Here is a 17,906-nt window from a genome sequence, read left to right as displayed (position 1 = left end):
ATATGGTCCAAGCTAGCTGGTGAATGTCAGGGCAGCCACGCGTTTTTTAAATTTTGTTCCAGAGCTGCCAGCCAGACTCAAGGCCAGCAGAGGAAATAGCTTTTGGAAGGCTTAGAGCTCATGCTGCTGGAGGAAAGATGGGCACATCAGTGCAGGATGCAATGACATTTAGGCTTTTTATGACCACAGGAGCAGTCAGTGTGGATGTGCTGTATTTCTGAAGTACATCATTTCTGTCTCTGTTTTGTATGTTTCTGTGTATGCTCGCAAAGTGGGCCTATCTGAATAGAAGCTCATGCATGCTAAATAAAGCTAAGGATATTTATCTATGTAACTATGTGTGGGATGAATAGTGGCATTGTAGAAGTATGATTCACTTCATGAGGTATAATGCTCTGACAAAGACCTGGTGCTGTAAGTGTTTTGATTAATTAAGTTGTTTTTGCCTTGGGGCCAGGAGTGCAGCAGCCCATCACCAATGGTAGTGCATCCTGACTACTTTCACTCCGAGAAGGTATGCTGCTCATATGAAGCTTGGGGCTCACAGAGAGGACAAAAGTCCAAAACCCTATTGCTGACACATTCAGAGATACTTGACTGGGTGTTGTGATGATTCTCTTTGTCAATATTTGCCATTAAAAGACCTCGTGGTAGTGTAAAGTATGTTTTAGGTATTACAAAATGTGATATTAGGAAAATTAAATGTGATTTTTTAAAAAGTATATTTTTATGTCTCCCCGTCAGTGATGGTTGTGGCCGGGGGCATTATGTTTTTTCGGGTTGTCCGTCTGTACCATTCTTTTGAACATGATATCTCTAGAGTGCCTTGAGTAAATTTTTCAGATTTGGCACAAGTGTCCACCTGGACTAGATATTGGTGGTCAAAGGTCAAGGTCATTGTGTCAGATTGTAGTTACGGACAGCTTGTTCTTCTTCATAACTGCCATAAATTCTATAGATGTCATGAATACAAGACATGTTGTGATCTGGGTATTAATGAGTGATACAGGGAGTGGTATCAGTTAATTGGTAAGAGATACAACCCAAAACATATTAACCAAGGGTCACATCAGATTTTGAGTTATCTGAGTTATCAAATTTCATTCCTTAAATTTTTTAGAAACGCTTCAATTAAACTTTTCTTAACATACTCTTTATCCCCACCCTCACATAATACCCTCATCTCTAACTTTCACCCTGTTTTAATTACTTTGTGTTTATCGTTTTTTTTTCAAGTGTTTTGTTGGGACTGCTTTTGTCAGTGTCCTTGCCAGAAACGTAATTCAGATGCCAAACTCAAATAAACAGCCCATCACTAGAGAGAGCCATCCTCTAAAATGAAAGCTAACTTAATCATGCTTGATACAGCCTTCCCTGTAACGATGCAGACACGTTTGGCGGGTTTTTACCCCTTATAGGTCTGCTTGTAGCATTGGCTTGGATTTGTCTGGAGGCAAATATGAGATTATGAACAAACCAAGGCTCTTTTGATAGTGATCCATGTCTTGAACATCACAAGATGAAAGAGGTGGCTACTTCCTACCATGTCGGCATTTGTAGTCCCTAAGTGCTGACCACTGCACTGTTTAAATGCCACTAAACATCAAAAAGCTGGCACCAATTTAAATGAATCATCGTGGATAGTGCAGTTCACAGGGCTGTATTGATTCTGACCTCCTGTTGGCCTCCAACTCTAGAAATTAAAAAAGGGGAAATAAATCAGCTGGAATGCACCAGTGACTCTGAGATGTGTCCCAGAGATACCCTTGCAGGAAGTGGGTACATCAGAAGTGCAGTTTTGCTCATTGGTTTTGCCCTTGCCATGACAATAAACTCTGGTTGAAATTGAACCGAGATGTTGTCCTGGTGCAGTAAAAAATGAATACCTCGTTTTGAATGACAGCCCAATCGTAATTCATGTTAGTACTTAAACCACCACTGCGACTCGCTTTCTCCCTCCTCTCCCCTCTCAGTGTAGCCTAAGCCCCAGGTCACATTCATGTTTGACTTCATTGTTGTTGGCAGAAAAATAAGTAATAGGTGTGCAGCCAGCGGAAAGAGGCTCTATTACTAAGCCACTTGACATCTCAACTTCTACATTTGTGGATACATGGACCTCAGCCTATCCTCTCTTATTATGAGTGACAAAGGAGGCATGTCCACAAGGGAAGTAGAGTTCAACTCGACACTGAGAAGGAGAGAAACTGCAAGGTATCAGAGGATGAGAACGAGTGTGGACAGCAGAAGGAGGGTGAATACATGCAGAAGACACTTAACCTTGCAGTGGGGTCCTGTATTTTACCAGTTTTTTGCTTCCCACTGCAGTTCAAAGATCGAAGTGTCATGTTTTGCTTGTTTTTTTTCACTAGTTGGAAAATGTATTTTTGATTTCCTTGCTGAAGTGAAGTTATCCTTATTTAACATCTTGCAAAACCTACAACCTAAAACCATCTATTACAACCAATCTATGTTGTTGTGATCATATGAGGCCCTGCACAATAATAACGTTTATGACTCATGTTACATATTTTATTGTACATTATTGACTTATCGATATAGGTACACAGCGTTAAATGTGTTTGCTGACCTCGATATTGCCCTTAAGAAGGTTGCCAACATGTTCCTGAAATAACCAGCAGTGTTTTAAAAACCATTATAAAATGTGGGTGCAGCCTTTTATCTATAGATTCTACTGAGCAAGTCTGCATTGCCTTACACAGGTTTAGCATAGGGCATTTCGGTTAATTTTCAAAATAAAACGCCCTTTTCAAACTCTGGATATACAGCACAAAAAAGTTGGAAATACTATCAATATACACAATTATGATAGACAAACTATGAAAACATTAAACTACATAGCTTACCCAGTCAAAAATATTAAAATAAACACAATATGAACAATTCAACAACATCCGGTAGGCATGACCATAGGCTTCTCAAATGCTTCCCATTGGGTATTGAAGCCGTGTTGAGGACTCAACAAAACAATGTTGCACATGTGAGGTTACAGAGATGTGACAAGTTGAATCTATCTGTTTTAGTCATTCAAATGTATGTTTTAATTATTTGACACATTTAAATATCTTTTATATCCCAGTTGTAATGTCTTAAGGTTCATTGCTCTTTTGAAAGACTGTACTTTGACTTTATTATTATTATTATTATTATTATTATTATTATTATTATTATTATTATTATTATTATTTATGATTAAATCAGTGGCATAAAATGGCATTGAAATGGAAATTATATTGATTTAACGCAATTATTTCAAAGACAACATCATCCATCAAAAGGTATGTATCGTGACAGGCCTATGTACAAGAAAGATTCACTTTAAAACCTTTAAAGGACCTTAGACAAAATAAGGTTCTATTCTGTTCATTCCTCTCAGTCTTCTTTGTTGTTTGCAAGTCCCCAGGCTTTCAGTGACATGGACATGATAAAGACAGAGATAAAGATGTGATAGTCAGTGGGTGATCAAGCTGCAGGGGACAGGAATAGACAAATAGGAATGTACAGGAATAGAGCTGTCACTAAAGCTGTTTTATGGGAACACATGAGACAAAAGACAATGATCAAATGACAATGAAAAACGAACTTGTTCTTGAGTAATCATTATGCTATGGATTGGCCCAATATGCTGATCATACTGTATTTTCATCTATTCTGCCCGCTCTCTCTTCTCTCTTTTTCATAGAAACATCTTTTATTTTAAAAGATCTCCCTGTAAATATCACCAGGTTTCGTTAACTAGTCCAGGTGTAAGCAGCAGCTCTGTTGTACTTCTCTGCACTCTGCTGCCATATTCTAGCCTGGTCCAATAACTGGCAATACCTTCACTTTTCATCCCTCACTCAAACAGATATATTGCTTTTACTGTATGTGTCGAGACTATTGAACTGACCCCTCATAGTCTTAGCCAAGGCCTTTTATCAGTTGAGTCCAGGGTGTCAAAGTCTGAAGCTGAGGACATTTTGATTGTCTTTTTCTAGATAGAGTACATTGCAGAGAGGAACATTGGCGAAGAACATCAGAATATAAGAAAATTGGAAACAGCGAAGTGTTTGCGCACATTGTCAAACCATAATAATGCTGCTGTTTTGTGTTCTCGCCACATCAAAGATTTTGCCCAGCAGCAAGCCAAATTGAAAGCAGGTTTGAACAGAAACAAACCAGAAATCCTCTTTTTCTCTTTGGAGAAATATCTCTTTTAATGGCACCAATGAACAACATTTGCATTGCACAAAATCTTTCAGCATAGCTTTGGGTCTAGGCCTTTTAGGCTAGGAATAGATTAGGATAGACTGTCCATTCAGTTGTATCATGTGCCCTGCTTCTTCTAAAGTAGTTTTTGAATAGCTTAAATGTGAAAAATAATCACTGTTGTTCTAAATGTATGACAGGTACTACTTGTCTTGGCTTTACTTGGAACAAGGCCAGGAAGGAAATGAACAGTGGTCTGCTAAGCTACATTTACTTAAGCTGTATTAGTTAAAAGTAGGGCTGCAGCTAAGTCTATAAAATGTAAAAATTTCCAGAGCCTAAAGTGACATCTTCAAAATGCCTCTTTTGTCCAATAACTGGTCCAAAACCGTAAGATTCTTCATTCACTATCATAAATAACCCAAAAGCATACATCGTTTACAGTTAAGTAGCTCGAACAGCAACCATTTGACAGTAATCCTTAAAAAATGACTTAAACAATGAATTGATTATCAAAAAAGGAACCTGCTCAAACCACAGCATGTACTGACTTGATAAGCTATACATGTAAACAAAGCATGGGCAGACAGAACTGTTGTAAGCTTGTATTCAGCTGTAACCCCTCTTGCACGTTTCTTTACCACTCTCCCAACATGCCTGACTTCACACAACAGCAGTGCAATGCACACATAATACTGTATAGCTGCCATTGTTTGGTATATTTTTTTAACTACAGACTTACTTTTGCAATCTCTCTGCTGTTCTCAATCTGTTGTTTAAAGGCACTTTGATCATTAATTTCCACAAACAATAGATTTGCCAGGACTGAAAGCTGCTTATTTTGTCAGTAAACCTGTGATTAGACTTGATTTAGTCAATCAGCTAATCCTTTGACATAGACTTTGTTTTTTGTTTTTTTTAATGGAGTGACAGCAGTATACATTGGACTGGCTTAAAGGCTTTAGAACCACACTAAGCAGCAGGACCAGCATGAGATTAATAGCACAGGTATTGAAAAATGGAGCCTACAGGCGGTTGCTGGTGAAGCATTGTATGTAAAGTTGGATGTGAGATGAATTGGAAGTAGCAGCTATAAATGGCATGTTTGATCTTAACATCGTTATTTTCCCACACAACTAATGTAATTTTCTAACATGCTTTACAATGCCTTAAACTGCAAAATGAGGATTCACTTAAAATAGAAACTCACCTTCAACTTTCCACTGTGGTTTTTAAAGTGACATCACGTTTGCATATGTTCCATTTAAAAGGTTTGTCAAACTCACTCTTAAATGCCAGCAGCAGATGCCCTTTGCTGCTGTATTTATGTCTCTGTATTGTCAAACGTAGAGTCCATGACCACTCTTTTTGTCTTTAGAAAGAACTGTTTCTTTTATGATTGATGTTCATACCTTAAGAATGTGCTTGATTTTTTTGATCTAGAAAGCTGTTGTGTGCAAGACCTTGAAATCGTTGCTTGGCTGAACAGCCTCTCTGGTTATAGTCCTATGTCTTGATAGGCAGGTTGAGGTCAGTGCCTCTTATGTCAGCCATCATCATTGTATTCAGTACACTTTTCCATCTGTGAAGGTAGAGGCCCCAGTTGTCTCTCCTCCACATACCCAGCAGGATAGCAATTACTTTCCCTTTATACCTCACCAGGCAATGCCTAGCACTGTTTGGCTGACATTGAACCCTCATTTAACTTTGAATATGAAGGTGTAAGTGGGTACTGTGTCTGTGTGTGTCTGTGTGTGTGTTCTGTTACATCACTTCCCAGTCTACCTGGCCTTATTTTCAAGCGTCAAGCTCTTAGGCCTGGCCTATCTCTCTAAGGGATATCCCAGCAGACACTGATGTAAGGCTAAGCTTTGGCTGCCAGGATGGCAGTTTACAAATAGCTTTGTTCAGCAGAAAAGCTACTTTGACATTCCCACTCATCCACATCTTTACTGCAGGCATCTGTGAACAAGTGTAGTCAAAGTGAACCCACTGTGTGACCACAGTTGATGTACAGGATAGTTTACATAAATACTGGTATTTAGAATCAGCTAGGCTAGCCTCTTGTTTTTGCAACTTTCATTCCACTGAATTTCATTCTTTCTGAGGCAGGTATTCATCTCTAAACAACAGCATCCCCTTGTAATGTTTTTTTGTCCAAATGGGAATTAATTAACATATTACAAGCATACTTGAATTATGTTTTAGTATAGATATTTTCAAATAAGTGAACACAATTCACTTTCCAAACATAGTAACATATACTCCAGTGTTGAGTGTTTTGGATTACATATTTTACAAGTGCTACATTCGTTTTTGTTTTTTTTTACATTTTTAGTCCGTAGTTTCCTGTAATATTTTAATCATTTTCTACAGGATGAGTTGTGGGTGATATGATCAGTGCCAAATACCTGCCTTCACATGAACTGACATTGATGCCCTATGCTACAGTCATTGTGTCAGCAGGAAGGGAAAATGGGAAAACCTATTATCTAACTTGAAAAGTTTAACACGTAATTCTGAGATTGTTTACCCTGGTAAATCTGGTCATCGATTGACTCTGTTGAATATGGACCTTTTTTAAAAAGAAGCCAGATTGTATGCAAGTCTCATTTGATTTATTGCCACAGTAAACATGATCCCAATGGGTTTATGGTCTGCATGATACAGCATGATGTTCATTCCGTAATGTGGGCATGGCTACCTGACATCTCCAAATTTGGTCACTTTTGGGTACTTAAAAACAAGATGGTGTAGTTGGTAATGACGGACTTTAGACATCAAAATGGTAGTCCACAAACCAATAGGTGCATCATGGTGGGACTGTACTTGGTCACTTAGTTATATTAATAATTAGTGAAACCTGTTTCAAAAGTAACTGTATATAACTATTTTTGTGCAAATACTGGATTTACTTTAGATGTAACTGGCAAAGGCAGTTTCCTTTCAGCAATTACGCCTCTGATTTTTGGACACTTCCTGGAGTTGTCTTTGCCAAGTGAGAAATATACTAGCTACCAGAAATTCCTGATATCTTCAAACCAGAAATGCAACTGGGAGGCTAACATGAATGTTTATTCCCCACTCAGGTGCTTTTAATGTCTGTATGATATGATACATACAGTTATGCAGTTTTACAAGCTTGCCAGCATTATTTTAGTGATCACAGAATACTGTTCAAAGAGGTTTCCCCTAATGCTTTAGACAGATTCTACAATTGGGTATTGCAGCTCTTTATTTCACCTGACAGGTCGGAGAAATATTATTTTGAATTTGACCACAGTATGAATAACTAAACAATGGGACTTCTCCTACCGAATGACGTTCTGAATTGTTCACACTCGACCCATTTGTTGTCTCCCTCCGTGAAGTCTGCTGAGAGGGCAGAGGAGCAGAGGGAGTATGGAGGAGAGAGGAGAGCACTCTGTAGGCATTGATCACAATAGAGACGAATTCAATGGAACAGAGCTCACTGGTTTCCTCTGCTCTCTTTTAGAAATGTCAAACACCCACACGCAAGCCTCTCAGTGCCTATACAATCCCCCCACTAACACACACACATACACACATACACACACACACACACACACACACACACACACACACACACACACACACACACACACATACACACACACACACACACACACACACACATACACACACACACACACACCACTCTGTTAGCAGTTCTACAGGCTCCTGTGTAAATGATCCCAAAATGATCTTCCTACACACAATATCTCCTCTCGGGGTGCGTGAGAGTGCTCGAAGCGAGCTGAGCAATAATGGGATACAGTCTCTACCTTTTATGGCTTGAAAATCACTATCATTGCTCTCATCCTTACTGTTTAGCCTGTCATCACTGCTGTCTTACACCACCAAAAGCCATTCAGAGTAGCCACCATTTTCTTCTTTTATTATAGTGTGAGGATCATGGTGAAGTGCATGTTGAATTCCAGACTTTTCATATAACATGAACCAGGTTACAATTTGAGTCACTGTGACAAAGGTGGTCCTCGTTGACACGCCTCAGCAGAATTTGTGCAGCTCATGCAAAACAGCTCAAATGGTTTGGCTTATTAAATATAATGAGCTGCGTGGGTTGTCCATGTTCAAGCTTTTCAAGTTACTGATTTCACGACATGTACCTTTTTATCAGAGCTGAAGATAATTGCAGATCAGTAAAGGTTTTACTTCACCGAAGCCTTGTTGAGATTCATTTGTCGCAGGACAAATCAAACCAGACAACCTGAGCACATTACTGTGAGTCACTAAGTCTAGTGGATACTACTGGCTCATTCTGCAAATATAGAAACTTGTTATCTACGCCATTATAGTGAAACTCTGAACACTGTGTGTCTTCTGTGGACCTCATGTGTCTCTTTTTTATTTTTCCCCAAGATGTGGCTAATGGCAGCACTGGCTACAGGCCTCCTCCCAGGACCAAGGAGGTGGTCATTAACGGTCAAACAGTCAAGCTGAAGTATTGCTTCACCTGCAAGATCTTCAGACCGCCACGTGCCTCCCACTGCAGCCTCTGTGACAACTGTGTGGGTGAGTGAAAATTAAATTCTCTGAGAGCCAGTTTGTGTGTTTGGAAGACATGTGCTGTCTAGTTTTTACCACATTCATTTTGGAACATTAGTGTAATGAACACAAACAGTCAAACAAACATTCACCCATCCAGATTGTGGTTGTAGACCTATTTGAGAAAATCACATTTGTTTTCTTATTTCTTTTAAGAAACACACTTGAGGTTAATAGATGACATGACAAAACTGCCTCTCTACACCCCACCCATGCACATGAACCCACAATATACACACGTTACGCAGACAATTCAGAAAGTGTGACAAATGGCGATTCCACAAAAATTGCATCTGTATGTGAGACACAAGCCAAGTTAAATGTTTAGTTAATGATGCATATCTACAGGGAGTATACAGTACATATGCTTCGAGGAGTTGGTGTCCACACAGAGGGAAGGGAGGGAGGGAGGGAGAGAATAGTTAGTGAGAGCAACAGAAAGAAACGGCAGTATAATGGTTGAGTTTTGCTGCTTTTCACAACCACATGCTCCATCTCTAGAGACAAAGCAAAGAGCACAGCTAGGCAATTACTAGAAGATAGAGACAGCGATACAGAGACCTGTGTGTCTGTATTTTTCTCGTCAGGGTTTTTGTGCTGCTCTTTCATCATAGACAACTCCTTTTTTGAATGTCTTATTTCCTTGTCAGAAGTGGGGCTGACTGAAAGCCAGGGAGACAGAAGATGAGGAAGTAGTAAACACAGGAAAAAAGATGAGGCGTTGGTAATCAGATGCGGCAGATGCACGCTGGCAGGAAGGAAGACAGACTGGCAGCTGAACAAAAAGATGGGAGGACTATAATTTTTACAAGCAGGCGATACACAAAGGTGGATCTTGTGCACACTTTAAGTGTATTGTTAAACTCCAAAAACAGACAGGTGAGGCTAAACTTTGAGATTTAAATTTGACTTATAATACTATAGATACCCTGCCTTGGAAAAAACAGTATCCAGTAAATACGTGATAGATTTAAAGCATTACAATCACAGGAGATGGTTTAAAACGGTTTAAAACGGTTCAGATCATTGTTGTGAGCTACAGATGGGAAGAAAATGGCACGAAGTTTTACTGTCCATACTGCAGGTGGGTGGGACTGATGAACTCCCATGATGAATGTCAGTTGTAATGGGTGTCTCTTTCATAAGAAATACTTTCCTCATTTGCTCTAAAGGTTTGAAGGTCTCCACCCAACATATCCAAATCCTAGAGTGAAATCTGGGGTCAGTCAGTCCGAGGTTCATCATGAAGCTTTATAGATAAACTGAGTGAATAATGGCACAGGAAAGTAGACCGTATGCAGGAGAAAGGACTATTCCAATCTTTTTTTTTTTTTTTCCGAGCTTTTCTTAATAAACTAGAGAGTGACTTAATAACTCTGCAGTGTACAAATTGAATTGGCACTTGCTCTTAAACTGGAAATGCAGATCACGTTGACAGTGGTACAAATGTTTCCTCCATCTCTCGACTTCTATGTCTCTTTCTCTTCCTCTGGTGCTGTAAACGCCAGGGGGACTAACAAGCTTTTAAATAAGTTAGCAGCCAGAAAGGATAGGGCATCCCTGGTGGACATAGAGGATATGAATATGGAAGAGTCACTTCCTTTTTAAGAGGGCTTTCCCTCAGGAGTGATAGTAGAGGCTTATAAGAGCACAGAATTATGATACACACACACACAGCGCCTGCTTCCCTTTGCTCACACACATAAACAACACTGGGTGCAGGACAGAAGGCAGAGGTTTGGAAATATGTGATTGATTATTAGTGTGATTTTGCTGCTGGTATTTTCTCTAGTGTGCTTAATTAAAGGACATTAGATGAAGCTTGAACAACCCTCTTGGGTAAATTATATTGTTATCTAAGCAAACGATAAAATACATGAAAAGACTATTAGCACATAAATAGAATAGATCATTATGGAACTGTCAGAGCTGCTGTTTCAAGTATCATCAGAGGGATAATGTTACTGAGTTATCAGTACCCCTGATATATATTAGCAATCATTTCCACTACCTCTTCCTACTAATGAGGTTTAAGGTTGATCTGAAATGTTGAGATGGCAAAGATCCATCTGTCATCGTTAAGACTGATTTTATCCTTATATTTCTTCAATTTTAATAGAGCTTGCTACTCACTGTTCCTACATTCTTGAAATATCTTTCCAGATTATCCTCCCATGGGTCCTTGAGAGTTTGTGAATATGCAGGGAGGGAAGTCATGCCTTGAAAGCTTTTAAAAATAGACAAAGATACTTAATGCCGATGCCAGGACCGATATTAGGGATTAAACAATTCTGATATTGATATATAGCCCGATATACACAAATGTATTTGCAGTGATCCCTAAAACTAGTGCAGTGCCCGTAAGAAAAGTGTATTCCTATAAAAAAAGTGGGAGGTTAAGTAGCTTTTTCATGGATGGACAAATGAGGCTGTGTTTGAAGGTGGGACGTCAGGGATATTTAGGTTTGTTGTGAAATCCGATATCCCAGGGTATAATTGGCCGTTTTTGACTATTTCTGATTTTGCCATTATATTTCACCTTAAAAATTATTTACTTGGTGTCATTATTTTCAGTACAACCTCACATGTGTGACTGTACAGTTATTTTTTTATTTTGACATACTGTATTAACACAATGGACCTAAAATCACAAAAAAAAAACAAAATCAGAGTAGAAAAAGTTAGATTTTTTACTGTGAAAACCACAAATATGTTTAACCATTTTTTTTTTAACTTATAATGCAAATATAAATTGTTGTTTGCTTAATTTATGCATACATTTTAAACATTTAGGAAGTCATATGTAACTATTTACATTTAAATGCAGGCAATGCTCAGGTCTGCCTGTGCTCCTTCCAGTTGAATGAAGAGCTGGACTGCCTGCTCCACATTCAGCTTCTCCTCATTGTTCTGACTCATTAAACAAAAAAACGACTCCACTACACACTAAACACACCACACCAAACACTACATAACACACTAACTATACACTCCTAACACGCTAAATGTCACAAATCTCTCAACTCTCAATATCGCTGTCTATACACCGACTGTCGTTGCCTGTCAATCATCCGCCTACGTCCCTCCCTTCACACGAACATCCACAGATTCCGATTCCACTTTGTTGTCCGCGCGTCTCCGGATCTCCTCAGACCTGAACAGACTTGGTCCGGGCTCGTTTAATCTCATTAATCCACAACAGTCAGTTTAGATGCACAGAACAGAACGGGACCGAACCACCGGCAAAATCCCGGTCCAGCTCGCGCCGCTGCAGGTATAAATCCGCTTGTTTCTTCAGGTATGTCGTGGGCTTGAGCTCTGCAATGATTGGCTCTGGTGCGCACGTGGCCACGGCGTGCAGTGATTGGCTCTGGTGCCCACGTGACTGTGGTGGCTCCGGTGGACAATGCTCGGCGGAATTTGTAAAGCATTTATGAAATAATTTATTCACGGTATCATTGCAGTCCAAGCAAATGCTTAGTTGCACACCACTGAACCACGCAGCAGCCATGTTGAAAGTCTCAGGTCAGTGTGATCCTGATCCGCAGAGATATTTGACTAACAGACACACACACACACAGACAGACAGAGATTCCTTGCTTTTATAGAGAGATGTGGTTATCAAAGACCAAGACCAAGATATACAAAAGAGGGAAATAACTTAAACAATAAAAATAGTCTAAAATTACATCAGTAAACCGATGATTTGATAATTATAAATAAATATAAATAAATCACCCCAAACATATTTTTACTAATTAAAAAATAAAAAGCACGTTTTTATATCAACATACATTGTGATACCGATATATCTGTGATTGGCCAATATTGCCTAATAATATATAATATATATATATATATATAATTGTCTGTGAGCTTCTGTAAAGCCTGATAATTTTCATTATATTCTCATTGTTTTAACACATAAGTAACCATGATCCATGACTGCAAATATACTAATAATGTACTATGTTGAGTCCATGAATTGAGGCAATGTGGCCTGGAAAGTCTTTGAAAAGACCATGAATTTGATGTTGAATTTGAAGGTGTGGTAACCCTGAACCTTGCATTCTCCTCTCCTATTAAGGACTTTTGTGGCGGGCTTTATTAATCAGATTGGACTAGTAGTAGCTGTCCCCTTTCATATCCTCTGACTAGAGGCTGTGTTTCCCAAATACACTTCAACCAGGCATTGATTAATGAAGACAAAAGCAGGTCATTTCACCTCACTAAACAAATAATGGCTCTGATTAATTAGTTAAGTAGCTACCACTGTGCACAGTTAGCAGTCCACACTCTGGGATAGGACTGTGGAGCTGATTAGATAACCACATTAACAATAAGCCCTCCACAAAGAAGTATGCTGGAGCACAGTTCCTTTGATTAGAATACCACCGACTAATTTTCATCTGAAAGCATTTCACATTAAAATGATGAACACTTCAGGCTGCATTCAGATACAGATTGAGTGTTTTCCCACTGCAATAAGTATTTCTGATTCCAGACATTGTATTGAGTTAAACAACACAGGCGAAGAAAAAGGGCTGCATAATTTGTTCAGCTGTAACAAGTTGGCTGTCAGCCTTGTGTCAGTCTTAACATGCTAGAAAACTCCAGTCGTTAGTTCATCTCCAATGAAAGACCATGGCAGTTTGGACAACATTTTTACTACCTACCTCTATCTTTACAATTTATCAAACTTCTTCAAATATTTCTAAATTAAGGTCGTACTGGAAACACATTTATCTGTTAAGGCCAGCAAAAGTGCTTCTTTCGCCCTCTCAGCCATGCAAAGTCCCGTTGTTATGGGGTTGAGTTTTTCAGCCATACACAGTCATGTTGGCAGCCTGTAATTTTTATTAGCTAGTTTATATAAATAGCGAAACATTTGAAAAATGTGTATGTTATGCCAAGGCCCAGAGGGACTCTTCTCCTTTCCCCTAATTCCCAACAGCTCCAGACTCGAGTGTGTGTTTACACTGAAGTGACCATTTTTTCCCTTTTTTAAACCTGGTTTTACGAATTGAGTATAGACAAAACCTAGACATCTTCTGAAGATATCTGATTTCTAAGCCATGTGTGCATTACCCAGTTTATGGTGGGTTTTTTACAAGAGCACATGCCCCATGAAAAAGACTTCATACAGGAGAAATATGGCAGCAGTGTGGTAGGATAAAAGGAAAGCCTTGTCCATGTGCGTCTGTGCGTGTCAAAAAAATAAACTTTCTTACGTTCCCTCCATCTGTCTCTCTCTTTGTCCACACAGAGCGTTTCGACCACCACTGTCCCTGGGTGGGGAACTGCGTGGGAAGGAGGAACTACCGTTTCTTCTACATGTTCATCCTCTCACTCTCCTTCCTCACCATCTTCATCTTCGCCTTCGTCATCACGCACATCATTTTACGTAAGTAGCCAAGGGGAGGACAAAAATATTGTGTGCCCAGGCATGATACAGACACGCACTCTCCTCCTGGCTGTGTTCTCGGCGTGCTTCGTGCCAGCAGGTTGTAAGTGGGCGTTGAGCAAAGCTGCAGTATTCTGGCTCGTTACCATTCCTCCAGCTGGGAGCAGGCAGTGGACTGTTGGGCTCCCCATTAGAGAGAGAGAGAGAAAGAAAGAGAGAGAGATGTGTGTGTGTGTGTGTAGAGATGTGTGTGTGTGTGTGTGTGTGTGTGTGTGTGTGTGTGTGTGTGTGTGTGTGTGTGTGTGTGTGTGTGTGTGTGCGCGTGCGTGCTTGTGCTTGTGTACGCATAAAATGACAGTTGGTGGATCAATGTTGCACTGGGAAAGAAATATGGGCCAAGATTCACTGCTAGAAAATTGTACCGCACATTAATAGTCTTTTGAACATCTTCTTTCTTTGATTGTAACCATGCTGTGTTGAGACTGAATGATGCCAGATTTGGCAAAAGAGGCATCATACGGGTTTGCATTGTTTAATTTATAAATTGATATTTTTTTCTCTCAGTGGTGCTCAGACCAAGTTAGAGAACATCACAATAACTTAATGATTTGTTCATGTTGTAAGCTTACAGCAGACAAACTGCACACTAGTGGTAAAACCTGCCTGACAATGCTTCAAATCAAATGAAGTCACAGTCTTGCAGTGTTTCACCATTAATTACAATATTAAATGAATTCTGCAAACTATTATTAAAAATTAGCATATCTGTGCTGTCTCTGAACCCATTTGTCCAAGTTTGCGCAGTTGCAATTAAAAGCCAAAGTTAAAAACAAGTCTGGCTGAGATGTCTCAAACAACCAAGAAGAGCAGGCCAACGCTTAATTTTAGGCCTGTATGCTGGCTTGGTCCTCCTTCCCTTCACAAAATTGGAATGCCAATTTAAGTGGGCACACTCTGCCTAGCTCAGTTCATCTTGTTGACACTTGCACTTTTGCAGCAAGTAATACCTCCAAAGTGTGCCGTAGCCAATATCTGATGCAGATTTCCACATTCAATGGGTGTTGTTTAATGCTGATTGTACAGTGGTCTAATGGAGACTCTGTCTTTCTTTGTTCACAGGCTCCCATCAAAGCGGGTTCCTCAACGCACTTAAAGATAGTCCTGCCAGATATCCTTTCACTGAAATCGATGCTGTTCTGTACATCCTGACACAAACACACAACATATATCAACAGGCCTGACAACATAGATAAGTAACACATTTAGTAATTTAAAGATAATTAAATAAATAAATGAATAATTAGAAAGAAATGTTTGATCCCACTTATTATGAAATTATTTCCTGATCTTTTGCAAATGTACAGCCTCTAAAGGTGATAAATAGATAGAAAAAACCTTCATGTTTTTTAGTTTTTTTATTGAAAAAACATTTTTTTTTTTTGCAGATAAACCAGAATAGATGTAATGTTGACTCAAGTTCCATGAAATTCTTCTCAGCCCATAGATTTCTTAATCACCCAGATTTCCCTTGATTCTGTTGTATTCAAAGTTGACATAGACTAGTGAGAGGCCATACAGGTCAATCTGTTGGTCAGATTTAATTTGCATGACATGCCTTTACAAAGCATTTCCATCCATTGCTCCTGCCAGTTGCAGTACTTGCATAACTAGTGTCCCTCTGATTTGTCCCGTTCCATCGGAGTAACAAGGCACGCAAGGCAGCTCCTCACTCTGTCTCTGTCGATTGATTTCATCTGGCTCTGAATTGTCCCCGGTCCCTCTACAGAGATGTTGTGTGTGAGTGAGATTTGATATGAGTGTTTCTGCCTGTGTGATAGACGCCAAGTGTGTGCAAGACGTCTTAAGCCACAGCTGTTACAAATACCCTGTAAGTCAGCTTGTTGTCTCAACATCAGTGATAATAATGTGGACTTTAGTTTAAGTTTACTGTCACACTATTTGACCTTAGCTTTTAGCTGTAAACAAGCCACGTGCCATCTGATTCCATTATATTCAAGAGAAGGCAGACATATCTATATGACATCTCTAACTCTGCAACTTACACCAAAACAATCTAGATGGATAAATAGCTCTACAGGCAAAAGAAAAATGTGTATTTTTGATTTTGGGGTAGCTGTTCCTTAAAATGATACAAGAATTGAAACTAGGATCAGTTAATAACAGATACTTGATACCAAGTTTGGATAGTCAGAATGGATCAACTCTAATTGATACTCAAAGCTATTTCTTAGGCACAAAAATAACACAGCTATGACACGGCCTCTCTCCCTGCCCTTCTCTCTTTGCCTGATGAGATAACTGTTTCTCTGGCAGAGAAATGTGTGCCAAGCCAAGCTGATAACGGTCCGTGTCCTACAGCAGTTTAATAAAGGGGAACTGCAGTCGATAGTGTCGTAGCACTCCTTTGTACGCGGTGAATGATGACATGTTTTGTCCTTGCTAAGGAGGAAGAGATCGGGTAGAGAGCAATAGAAGAGAGAGATTAAAAGAGACAAAAGGGGACAGTGAGGGTATTTAGTTGATTTTTACAGTACAGTGTAAGAGGCTGAGTCATGGTCTGTGAGTCTGTGATATTGTACTGACCTAAGAAGTAATTATTTTTTCTGTATGCCCTTAGGGAAGTCTCTGTCTAAATAGTCTAAATTTACCCAAATAGTGCATTTTCAGGGCATTTGTAGATCTTGTTGAATGAATTAGATATTATTTTAGAGTAGAACGGTGTGGTTTAAAGGTCACTGTAGTTCGTTTTCAAAAAAGGCAGCAGGCTTAATGTTGGACAGCGTCTGTGTTTGTGTGGTTTATGTGGAGCAGAGAAAATGAGCAGCGCTCAGCAATCCCAGCCAAATGAACTGGTAACTAGGAACTATTGGCAAGAGGAGAACAGCCCCGAGGCTGTAGGTCAATATGCTAGCTGTTAGAACTCGTGCTATTTTTTGTCCATGCTGGCTCTGCAAGAGTCTGTGATGTGTGTGTCTTTGTCAGTGTTGTGTGTTTCACTAAATGTAAGCGGGGATTAAATTAAAACAGTGGAAGATCATTCCTTGACTTATTCTGTCACTGTGCTGGAGGTGGTAGTGTGTTTCTTCTCTGTCTGGTCCATAGTGGGCCTCTCAGGGTTCCATACCTACCTAATCAGCTCCAACCAGACCACCAATGAGGATGTGAGTATCACAAACACAAAACAGATATCAGTATTTTACATATGTATGCATTTCCTCAAAATAAAACCTTGAAAAATCATGAGACACCATAAGTTAAGCCTGAACCATCACTAAGTTGTTTAAGATTTCTGTGTCTTTGTTTATAGTTGATCATTTGTAATAGTGCAGCACATATTTGAGTGGAGTATTACTTCAAGGTTCAAGAATTCAAGTTAATTGCTAAATATTTAATCTTCCCTGCATATTAACCAAACAATTAAAACCATTAAATATATCTTATTCCTATTTTAGGATTTAACAAATTGTAATTGTCATAACAATTAATATTAAAGATCACAGTATATACCTTCTCTCTATTGAAATTGTAGTTAGTAGTATATAGTAAATAAATTTTTTTTTAAACTATTTTCTCATTTGAAATTTGACATTAGTAAACTTACACCATAATAGATCGATACTAAAAGGAAACCAGAGCATGTTTATGTTTTGTCTTTGACCTCATTCAGGGGCTGATTAGCTCAGTT

The 17,906-nt window shown here is 39.2% G+C and overlaps 1 protein-coding gene across 6 annotated transcripts in view; it reads left to right on the top strand.

Annotated features, from left to right (window-relative positions):
* LOC115565866 (probable palmitoyltransferase ZDHHC14) overlaps nt 1-17,906 on the top strand; it is a 51,643-nt gene that overhangs the window by 22,589 nt on the left and 11,148 nt on the right. For all 6 annotated transcript variants that reach the window (XM_030391496.1, XM_030391492.1, XM_030391493.1 and 3 more), the window contains 4 exons: nt 8,611-8,763; nt 14,063-14,200; nt 15,320-15,368; nt 17,280-17,382. In XM_030391496.1, the coding sequence (XP_030247356.1) occupies nt 8,611-8,763; nt 14,063-14,200; nt 15,320-15,368; nt 17,280-17,382 (443 nt within the window). The remainder of the gene's footprint in view (nt 1-8,610; nt 8,764-14,062; nt 14,201-15,319; nt 15,369-17,279; nt 17,383-17,906) is intronic.

The sequence above is a fragment of the Sparus aurata genome, chromosome 16 (genome assembly GCF_900880675.1).
Source record: "Sparus aurata chromosome 16, fSpaAur1.1, whole genome shotgun sequence".
NCBI lineage: Eukaryota > Metazoa > Chordata > Actinopteri > Spariformes > Sparidae > Sparus > Sparus aurata.
This window is presented reverse-complemented; position numbering and strand designations above follow the sequence as displayed.